The 10,959-nt window shown below is 54.1% G+C and overlaps 1 protein-coding gene across 1 annotated transcript in view; it reads left to right on the top strand.

Moving 5' to 3' along the window:
• Positions 1–10,959, top strand: part of LOC136001242 (soluble scavenger receptor cysteine-rich domain-containing protein SSC5D-like) — a 48,628-nt gene that overhangs the window by 37,529 nt on the left and 140 nt on the right. Inside the window, exons 1-7 of the mRNA XM_065655343.1 lie at positions 1,814–1,882; positions 3,922–3,948; positions 4,957–5,286; positions 5,923–6,252; positions 7,269–7,598; positions 9,267–9,596; positions 10,811–10,959. The exon at positions 10,811–10,959 is cut by the window's right edge and continues 140 nt beyond it. Coding sequence (XP_065511415.1) covers positions 1,852–1,882; positions 3,922–3,948; positions 4,957–5,286; positions 5,923–6,252; positions 7,269–7,598; positions 9,267–9,596; positions 10,811–10,845 — 1,413 coding nt within the window. The 5' untranslated portion in view covers positions 1,814–1,851 and the 3' untranslated portion in view covers positions 10,846–10,959. Of the gene's footprint in view, positions 1,883–3,921; positions 3,949–4,956; positions 5,287–5,922; positions 6,253–7,268; positions 7,599–9,266; positions 9,597–10,810 lie in introns of the transcript that reaches the window.

Below are 10,959 nucleotides of genomic sequence, written 5' to 3' on the forward strand. Positions count from 1 at the left end.
TTATTTTGGCCTTTCCATACTTAAAATGGGTCTATAAGGAAGGAGAGACTTTGTTGCGGCCTTTCCGTACTTAAAATGGGCCTGTAGGAAAGATGGGCCAGACTTTTTAGCAGGCCCTGTTGTGATAGGGCAAGGGGGGATGGTTTTAAACTAAAAGAGGGGAGATTTAGGCCGGACACGGAGAAATTATTGCCCTTGAGGGTGGTGAGAGCCCGGCCCGGGTTGCCCAGAGAGGTGGTGGATGCCGATCCATGGAAACATCCAACGTCACGTTGGACGGGGCTCTGAGCAACCCGAGCTGCCGAAGATGTCCCTGCTCCTTGGGGTCGGGATAAATGCCCCTTAAATGCCCCTTCAACCCAATTTGTGCCGTAATCACAGAATTATAGAATCGTTTTGGTTGGGAGAGACCCTCAAGGTCATTGAGTCCAACCACAACCCAACTCTGTCATTGGAGTCGGGATAAATGCCCCTTAAATGCCCCTTCAACCCAATTTGTGCCGTAATCATAGAATCGCAGAGTCACTGGGGTTGGAAAAAGCCCCTCGAGATCATCGAGTCCAACCACAACCCAACTCTGTCACTAAAATGTCCCCCGAACCTCGTCTGTTCGCCCCTCCAGGGATGGCGACTCCACCACCGCCCTGGGCAGCCCGTTCCAACACCCGACGACCCTTTTTGGGAAGAAATTCCCCCAAATTTCCCATTTCCAGTCTCCATTTGTGACACCGAGGGTGGTGAGAGCCCGGCCCGGGTTGCCCAGAGAGGCGGTAGATGCTGATCCTTAAATGTCCCTTCCGACCCAAACTCTTCTATGAACCCATGATTAATCTGCTCTCGGTTGGATGTAACGCTCTCCTCCACCACACGTAGCTTTGGGTCTGAATTTAATTTGAACCTGACTTCAACTTGGATGGAGAAGCCCGTGGTCCTCGGTAGCCTGAGATCTGTATTTTGTAGAACCATTTTTGGTTTCGGAAAAGCCCCTCAAGATCATCGAGTCCAACCACAACCTAAATCTAACCCGTGGCCCTAAGAACCTCATCTCCACGTCTGTTCAACCCTCCGGGGATGGTGACTCCATCATCTCCCTGCTCAACCACACGAATTATCCGAGGGATTATGGTTGAATTTGATGATTTTAAGAGTCTCTTCCAACCAAAATTATTTTCTGATTCTATGATTCAGCCTCCCAGAGGACCTGGGAGCCTGACTTTGTCCCGCGACAAAACATCCCGCCACTTGCCCGTCTGGTTTTGCCAAGACCAGGCCGACATCTCACCGAAAAATCACGTGGATTGTGGACCGAATTCGTGACCAAATTCCACAGATTTCATTGTCTGTTGGGACGAACATGGGGGGAAAAACGGGGAAAAGCTCCCACTTTTGGAAGACGCTGCTTTCGGGAGCGGGAAGAGGTTTATTGCGTCTTCTCGCGCCGTGTTAGCGCCGTAGGACCAGACCTATTTTCCCAGCTAAGCCTGGGCCCCGCGGCTGCCTAAAGCCGGTCCTAAAAAGCGACTTGCAAAACCCCGTCCCCCTACACCCATGTCCCCGATGGTCCGGAACTGGCTGTCCCGGGGGGGATTTATTTGCTCAGCACATTCCCGAAACAGCCCCGTTTCGCAACCCCGTGGTTTACGGGATGCTCGTTGGCACGAGAGCCGCGTCCTGGCAGGGACTTGGCTTTTCGTACTTGCCGAGCACTTGCCGCGGGGCACGGAGGGAGGTTTTTGGGGTGGAAGGAGGAGCCGCCACGAGGGGGGACTTCTCAAATAGCCGGTCCCTTGGGTGCGCGTCCTCCTCCCTGCCCCGTGGAGACGACGAGCGGACAATATCGTCATTACCAACATGAGGCTCGTCCTCCTGGCAAGTCTCTGGGGTAAGTGAGGCGGGACGGTAATTTTTTGGGGGGCTTTTTTTGGCCTGGAATCTCTTTGCCAATGATTCTCCTCTTTCACTGTTGCTTAGGATGAGAGGAAGCGGCCTCAAGGTGCGCCAGGGGAGGTTGAGGTTGGATCTTGGGAATAATTTCTTCCCAAAAAGGGCTGTCGGGTGTTGGAACGGGCTGCCCAGGGCGGTGGTGGAGTCGCCATCCCTGGAGGGGTGAACAGACGAGGTTCTCGGGGACATTTTAGTGACAGAGTTGGGTTGCGGTTGGACTCGATGATCTCGAGGGGTTTTTCCAACCAAAATGATTCTGTGATTCTATGATTATGGAACAGTTTGGGTTGGAATGGACCTTCCAAGCTGATCCAGTCCGACCCCAAGGAGCAGGGACATCTTCGGCAGCTCGGGTTGCTCAGAGCCCCGTCCAACGTGACGTTGGATGTTCCCATGGATCGGCATCCACCACCTCTCTGGGCAACCCGGGCCGGGCTCTCACCACCCTCAGCGTCACAAATGGAGACTGGAAATGGGAAATTTGGGGGGATTTCTTCCCAAAAAGGGTTGTGGGGTGTTGGAACGGGCTGCCCAGGGCGGTGGTGGAGTCGCCATCCCTGGAGGGGTGAACAGACGGAGATGAGGTTCTTAGGGACATGGGGTTGGGTTGTGGTTGGACTCAATGACCTTGAGGGGCTTTTCCAACCAAAATGATTCAGCGATTCAATGATTATGGCACAAATTGGGTTGAAGGGGCATTTAAGGGTCATTTATCCCAACCCCAACAAGCAGGGACATCTTCAGCAGCTCGGGTTGCTCAGAGCCCCGTCCAACGTGACGCTGGATGTTCCCATGGATCAGCATCCACCACCTCTCCGGGCAACTTGTTCCCATATTTTCACCACCCTCATCGGAAAAAAAATTCTTCCCTTTATCTTCCTTTGTCCTTGTGCATCGGGGATGAGATTAGACCTGGCGTCTCGTTGACTACCCAAGATGTTATCTGGGTTCAACTGGAATTTACAGAGAAAGGAGACAAACTTTAGGCATCTCAGCGCGTAAACCTTAATAGTAGCTAAAAACTATTTTAGAAAATGGGAAAAAAGACTTGGCAGTAGCGCTAATGCTTGTCCCGGTATCAGTTCTGCCCGAAGCCGTTGGCCAACGCTTGGGATCTTGCCAGGCCGCGGCATTTAGGAGCAGAAATTGTTTGTGTTGCGCTCTCCTTTGCTGTTGACTTTCTACAACGGGGACAAAGTCTCTTTGTGTTGAGTTTCCAGAAAAAAAAAAAAAAAGCCCAGAACCTGGCGAGTTTTTCCTCAGGTTTTCCCTCCCGGGGTTGTCTCGAAAACGCTTCTTTGCACGACGCCGTTAGCGGGCCCGTCGCCGTTCCTGCGGAATTTCGTTGCCGTCGTTAATCGGCAGTGGCCCTGGGGTTAATTGTTGTGCAGAGTTCAATGTTTTGCCATGGTTCTGGCCCTGCCCAAAAGGAAAAAAATATTAAAAAATTAATATAAGTGATATTTAGAATCGTATCAATGATAAAAACACGATGCCGCTCGCAGCTCATCACGGCTTCATTCAGCATCAGCCATGGCAAGTCTTTCCACTGCTTGTCACAGGAGCCTAGATAATCTAATCGAATCGAATCGAATTGAATCGAATCGAATCGAATCTAACCTAACCTAACCTAATCTGTGTGGACACTGACTTCCAGTTGACCGAACCCAGACAAGAACAATCCTAACTTTTCCGTTATGCTATTTACACATTATCGTCCCAAATAATTTTTGGGTTTTTTTTTTCCCAGTAAACTCAATTTTTTTGGTTAAATTTTCTCTCCTTATCCGACCTCTTCACCAAGGAAGCCCCGCGGACGCGCACTAAGACGGGCGAAGCCCGTTGAGAGTTGGGTTTGGGAGATGGAAACCAACGATGTTCTCTAACAGAGCTCAGGGTCTTGTCTCTCCCCCGGTGTTCTGATGTCCTGAATCTCATGAGATTTGGACTAACATCCTGTATTTCTTCGAATTTCAGCCTCCCTCGCGGGACTCCTGCTGGCAGGTCAGTATTTGGAATGGAGAGTCTCATAAAATGTCGCGCAGAATGACGCTCCGGCCGATCGGGAGGTTTAAATATGTTGCTTGGGACCGAGACACCTTGGTCCGAAACCTTTTTCTGCGGCCAATAATCTTTTCTCTGTAAATCACGTTCTCCTGATTGGCCAACGGGAAGACCTGACTCAACCTCCTGGATGCTCTGGGAGGTGCAGCTGGTACCCGCTGGAGACCTTTGGGTGAAAGGAGCGGTACCGGTCCGAAATATGGACAAAATGCCGCTCTTTTTAGCAAAATTAAACCAGAAGTCGGGATTTCCTTGATTCTCCGTGAGATGGAGGAATTCCTGGTGTCCCCTTGGCTCCATGACCTTCAGATTTCAGACCCTGGCCCTTTTCACCCCCTGAATTTCTCCCACTGTGTCGCGCCAGATCCGCTCAACGGGGCAACGGCATCTGGAGAAATTCGTTTCTTGATATTAGGGCAGCAAACGAAGTTGTGATCGGAGTTTTGGCAACCGGAGCTGGGTTTTGAGGGGGATTTGATGTCCTGGTGGGTTCAACAGCAGGACTGAGTAGGTCCCTTCCATTCCCAAGTGCTGACCGTCCGTAGCAATGACGGCCAAGAGTTGAGCAAACCCAACCCTTCCCCTTGGCCAACGGGTAGAAACATCTCAGTTCTCTCTTTCCTGCTTCCAGTCCTCGTAGCAACGTTTTTGGGGAGACACTGGCCTCAACTGCGGGGAAACTTACCCAAAACTTGAATGCCGGGGTAGGTTTTTTGGGGGGCTACGCCTCTCCTCGTACAGCTGAAAACGAAACGTGTAGTTCGTATCTCAGAGCAGACTCATGGTCTCCCAAACTTCTGCGCTTTTTTGGCTCAAAACCCCGTTGGAAACCGCCAAAAATTTGGGACGCTGGAAGACCCCGGGCTTTTTTTTCATCCTGGTTTGGGGAGGAAAAGCCCATTTTCTCACTCCCTGCCTTCCCCCCGGCGCGGTGTCTCCTCTCTCCAGAAGACGTAGACGCGTCCATCCTCAAGATCCGACTGGTTGGCGGCGCCAACCAGTGCTCTGGGAGGGTCGAGGTGCTTCACGATGACGTCTGGGGGACCGTCTGTGACGACCAGTGGGATTTGCGAGAGGCGAAGGTCGTGTGCCGGCAGCTGGGCTGCGGGACGGCGCTCTCGGCGCCGCGGGAGTCGAGATACGGCGAAGGGAGAGGCCCAATCTGGTTGAGCGACCTCAACTGCACCGGGACGGAAGAGTCGCTGACCGAATGCGAGGCCAAGCCGTGGGGGGAGCACGTCTGCAACCACGTGGAGGACGCCAGCGTGGAGTGCTCGGGTAACCCCGCCTTGGGTGTTTTCCGCTTCGATTCATAGAATCATTTCTTGTTGGAGGAGACCCTTCAGGTCATGGAGTCCAACCGCAACCTAGATCTTCGCGCCGCGTTGGCTCTTCTGCCTCCGATAAACCGGGCGGCAACTTCTGGCCCGTCCACTTTGGAGGTCAAGGGATGCGAAATGACTTTGTTCGTGTCCAGCTTGACCCAGAGAAGTTGCATCGCAACTCCTGGAGCTGGGACAACCCGCCGGGAGAGGACACGGATGGTCCTGATGGTCTCCGTGCTTATGGTTGGACTCGACGACCTCCAGGGTCTCTTCCAACCGGAATGATTCTGATTTTAGGCTGGTATTATTTTCCCCTTCCGTTTTTCTTCTCAAGCCAGAAGTTACAGAATCACACAGAATCCCAGAACGTCAGGGGTTGGAAGGGACCTCAAAAACTCATCCAGTCCAATCCCCCCGCCAGACCAGGAACACCCAGATGAGGTTACACAGCAAGGCGTCCAGGCGGGAACTCTTAACAAATATTTGGGATGAGCAGAGGAAATTTTGGTCCATCACAGGAGATTCTGCTTTCTCCGGGTGACCGGAGACTCGTCCCAGAACTTCTCTCTCGTTTGGTTGTTTTCGGCAGGAACAGAAATACCGGCGCCGGGGCCGATCCGGCTGGTGGACGGCCCGAACCGATGCGCCGGGAGGGTCGAGGTGCTTCACGAAGAGCAGTGGGGCAGCGTGTGCCACGACGACTGGGACCTGAACGACGCCCAAGTCGTGTGCAAGCAGCTGGGCTGCGGGGAGGCGGTGCTGGCCCCCGTGGCGGCCAAGTTCGGACGAGGGCTTGGCACCCTCTGGCTGGACGACGTGAACTGCACGGGGACGGAAGCCGCTCTCTCCGATTGCCCCGCGAGGCCCTGGGGGGACCACAATTGTTACCACGGGGAGGACGCCAGCGCGGTTTGCTCAGGTAAAGCTTCCGTTCTCCAGCCGCGCGTCGGGGCGTCCTCACGGCCAACGTGGGCAAAACCTTGGGCAAGAGCAAGGGCGACCCACGGAGGACTTCCCCACGGAGTCGGCGTTGTCACCGTTCAATTGCAGGGCGACAATAAACCGCGGCAGACGCTCTCTGTTAACCCCGCTCCCCCCGCGATAGGAGGAAAAGAGAGAGGGGGACTTGCCAGTTGCAAGGAAGTTCAAAATGCTTTACTAATGCTAATAAAAGAGAGGAAATAATACAAAATATACCAAACTAATCTTGAATTTCCCGGCTCCGCGCCGCCCCAGCAGCTGCAGGGCAGGCACCTGGGAGTCCTGGCAGCAAACCGGAGCGGGATTCAGGACTAACTGGAGCTGGATTCAGGACTAACTGGAGCTGGATTCAGGACTAACTAACTGGAACCAGGCCTTGGATCGCAGGGACGATGGGCGGCATCCTCTTCAGGCGCCGGCCGTGGTCGAAGAGAGCGAGACCCTCGTGATCTCCCACTTTTATAGGGTGTACGACGTGGATGGGATGGAATGCTTAGTTGGTCAATTTTAGCCACCTGTTCTGTTCGCCCCTCCTTGCAAATACGCCCCGCTCACTTATGGGGCTGGCGTAATTTTACCAGCGACCTTGCGTTCCGTTGCTGTGTCTGCCAAGACGCGTAGCCAAACTCAGAAAAGCGCGGTCAGTTAGAACTTAGCTGAAAGGAAAATCCGCTAAAAGAGAAACTGGTCTTGTTTTTAGCAAAACCAGGACCTCCTGGTGGTCTGGGGTCTTCATGGAAGAGGTCTTTGGGTTGGGAGGTTCTCTCCTCTCTGCTCACTGCTCTTTGATTTGGTTTCTGCAGCTCAGGCTTGAGATTAAGAGCCGTCGTGCTTCTTGCTCGGACAGTTGCATGTGGAGAAAGCTGTGGAGAGGCTGCCGCGTGCGGGCTGAGGAAGAGGAGGGACACGGACCACAGCGCGGCCTGAGCGTGTCCCCTCTGGTTGCGTCTGCAGATTCGGGGGTCACCGTCTCCGCTTCGGTCCGGCTGGTTGGCGGCATCAGCCGTTGCTCTGGGAGGGTCGAGGTGCTTCACAACGGCGTCTGGGGGACCGTCTGTGACGACCGGTGGGATTTGCGGGAGGCGAAGGTCGTGTGCCGGCAGCTGGGCTGCGGGACGGCGCTCTCGGCCGTTCCGGAGTCGAAATACGGCGAAGGGAGAGGCCAAATCTGGCTGAGCGACCTCAACTGCACCGGGACGGAAGCGTCGCTGACCGAGTGCGAGGCCAAGCCGTGGGGGGAGCACGTCTGCAACCACGTGGAGGACGCCAGCGTGGAGTGCTCAGGTAGAGCCATCGCCGCCCTCCGTCCCGCACGCGCTGGGCAGGCGGAATGGGGAGGATCCCACCGCGCGCGTCGCCTCGAGTTGCGCCAGGGAAGGTTCAGATTGGATATCAGGAAATTATTCGGGAAGGGAAGGGAAGGGGAGGGGAGGCAAGGGATGGGAAGGGAAGGGAAGGGGAGGGAAGGGGAGGGGAGGGAAGGGAAGAGAACATACGGGAAGGAAAGAAAAGGGAAGGGAAGGGAAGGGAAGGGAAGGGAAGGGAAATGGAAGGGAAGGGAAGGGAAGGGAAGGGAAGGGAAGGGAAGGGAAGGGAAGGGAAGGGAAGGGAAGGGAAGGGAAAGGGAACGTACGGGAAGGAAAGAAAAGGGAAGGGAAGGGAAGGGAAGGGAAGGGAAGGGAAGGGAAGGGAAATGGAAGGGAAGGGAAGGGAAGGGAAGGGAAGGGAAGGGAAGGGAAGGGAAGGGAAGGGAAGGGAAGGGAAAGGGAACGTACGGGAAGGAAAGAAAAGGGAAGGGAAGGGAAGGGAAGGGAAGGGGAGGCAAGGGATGGGAAGGGAAGGGAAGGGAAGGGAAGGGAAGGGAAAGGGAACGTACGAGAAGGAAAGAAAAGGGAAGGGAAGGGAAGGGAAGGGAAGGGGAGGCAAGGGATGGGAAGGGAAGGGAAGGGAAGGGAAGGGAAGGGAAGGGAAGGGAAGGGAAGGGAAAGGGAACGTACGGGAAGGAAAGAAAAGGGAAGGGAAGGGAAGGGAAGGGAAGGGAAGGGAAGGGAAGGGAAGGGAAAGGGAAGGGAAGGGAAGGGAACGTACGGGAAGGAAAGAAGGGAAGGGAAGGGAAGGGAAGGGAAGGGAAGGGAAGGGAAGGAAGGGAAGGGAAGGGAAGGGAAGGGAAGGGAAGGGAAGGGAAGGGAAGGGAAGGGAAGGGAAGGGAAGGGAACGTACGGGAAGGAAAGAAAAGGGAAGGGAAGGGAAGGGAAGGGAACATATGGGAAGGAAAGAAAAGGGAAGGGAAGGGAAGGGAACGTACGGGAAGGAAAGAAAAGGAAGAGAAGGGAAGGGAAGGGAACATATGGGAAGGAAAGAAAAGGGAAGGGAAGGGAAGGGAAGGGAAGGGAAGGGAACGTACGGGAAGGAAAGAAAAGGGAAGAGAAGGGAAGGGAAGGGAACATATGGGAAGGAAAGAAAAGGGAAGGGAAGGGAAGGGAAGGGAAGGGAAGGGAAGGGAAGGGAACGTACGGGAAGGAAAGAAAAGGGAAGAGAAGGGAAGGGAAGGGAACATATGGGAAGGAAAGAAAAGGGAAGGGAAGGGAAGGGAAGGGAACGTACGGGAAGGAAAGAAAAGGGAAGAGAAGGGAAGGGAAGGGAACATACGGGAAGGAAAGAAAAGGGAAGGGAAGGGTAGGGAAGGGAAGGGAAGGGAAGGGAAGGGAAGGGAAGGGAAAGGGAGGGAAGGGAAAGGGAAGGGAAGGGAAGGAAAGGGAACGTACGGGAAGGAAAGAAAAGGGAAGAGAAGGGAAGGCAAGGCAAGGCAAGGCAAGGCAAGGCAAGGCAAATCCTCTCCTACCTGAGACTGCTCTGTCGCTTTGTTGTCCCGAAAATTAACCCATGTCCAGCCAAACCAGCACGGGTGCGCAGGACGCTCCCGTAACATCGACTCTCTGGGTGTTGGCGCAGAGGTGGACGTCCCCGAGCGGGGGCCGGTGCGGCTGGCGGACGGCCCGCACGAGTGCGCCGGGAGGGTCGAGGTCCTGCACCAGAACCGCTGGGGCAGCGTGTGCGACGACCGCTGGGACCTGCGGGACGCCGAGGTGGTTTGCCGGCAGGTGGGCTGCGGGCCGCCGCTCTCGGCCCTGGGGGCCGCCCGCTACGGGCGGGGGCCGGACGCCATCTGGTTGGACGACGTGGAGTGCGACGGGACGGAGGGGAGCATCTCCGACTGCCCCGCCAGGCCCTGGGGGGAGCACAACTGCTACCACGGCGAGGACGCCGCCGTGGTTTGCGCGGGTAACGGTGGCGCCGGGGCCGACGCAGGGGACGGGGAGGGGGGGTGTCGAAGGCTTCCCGGGGGACCCAGCGGGACGGACCGCGGGGCTCGGCTTGAGAGAGCCCAGCGCAGAGCCACGAAGAGAAGAGACCTCGTTGGGGCCTTTCTGTACTTAAAATGGATCTATAAGAAAGGACAGACCTTATTGCGGCATTTTTGTACTTAACATGGGTCTATAAGAAAGGACAGATCTTATTGCGGCATTTTTGTACTGAAAATGGGCCGATAAGAAAGGACAGACATTACTGCAGCCTTTCTTTACTTAAAATGCGTCTATAAGAAAGGAAAGACCTTATTGTGGCATTTCCGTACTTAAAATGGGTGTATAAGAAAGGACAGACCTTATTGCAGCATTTTCATACTTAAAATGGGCCCATAAGAAAGGCAAGACCTTGTTGCGGCCTTTCCGTACTTAAAATGGGTCTATAAGAAAGGCGAGACCTTATTGTGGCATTTTTGTACTTAAAATGGGCTGAAAAGAAAGGACAGACCTTATTGCGGCCTTTCTGTACTTAAAACGGGCCGATAAGAAAGGCGAGACCTTATTGTGGCATTTCCATACTTAAAATGGGATGATAACAAAGGACAGACCTTATTGCGGCATTTTTATACTTAACATGGGTCTATAAGGAAGGACAGACCTTATTGTGGCATTTTCATACTTAAAATGGGCCGATAAGAAAGGAAAGACCTTATTGGGGCCTTTCTGTACTTAAAATGGGCCGATAAGAAAGGCGAGACCTTATTGTGGCATTTTTGTACTTAAAATGGGATGATAACAAAGGACAGACCTTATTGTGGCATTTTTATACTTAACATGGGTCTATAAGGAAGGAGAGACCTTATTGTGGCATTTTCATACTTAAAATGGGCCCATAAGAAAGGCAGGACCTTATTGCGGCCTTTCCGTACTTAAAATGGGCCGACAAGAAAGGCGAGACCTTATTGTGGCATTTTTGTACTTAAAATGGGATGATAACAAAGGACAGACCTTATTGCGGCATTTTTGTACTTAAAATGGGTCTATAAGAAAGGCGAGACATTGCGGCCTTCCCGTACTGAAAATGGGCCGATAAGAGAGACCTTGTGGCGGCATTTTTGTACTTAAAATGGGTCTGTAAGAAAGGAGAGACCTTATTGTGGCGTTTTCGTACTTTTCTCGCTTTCTCTGCAGTGAACGAGGATCTGGAGAAGCCAGAAGCACCGTGAGCGCCGGACCGGCCCCGCCAAACCGCGCTGGTCTTGGGCCGGCAAGATCCGGCCGGGAAGACGAAGGGCCGCGCTATGGCGGAACCGCCGGCGGTGCCGTAACGGGGGCCGGGC

The sequence above is a fragment of the Caloenas nicobarica genome, chromosome 39, assembly GCF_036013445.1.
Source record: "Caloenas nicobarica isolate bCalNic1 chromosome 39, bCalNic1.hap1, whole genome shotgun sequence".
Lineage (NCBI taxonomy): Eukaryota > Metazoa > Chordata > Aves > Columbiformes > Columbidae > Caloenas > Caloenas nicobarica.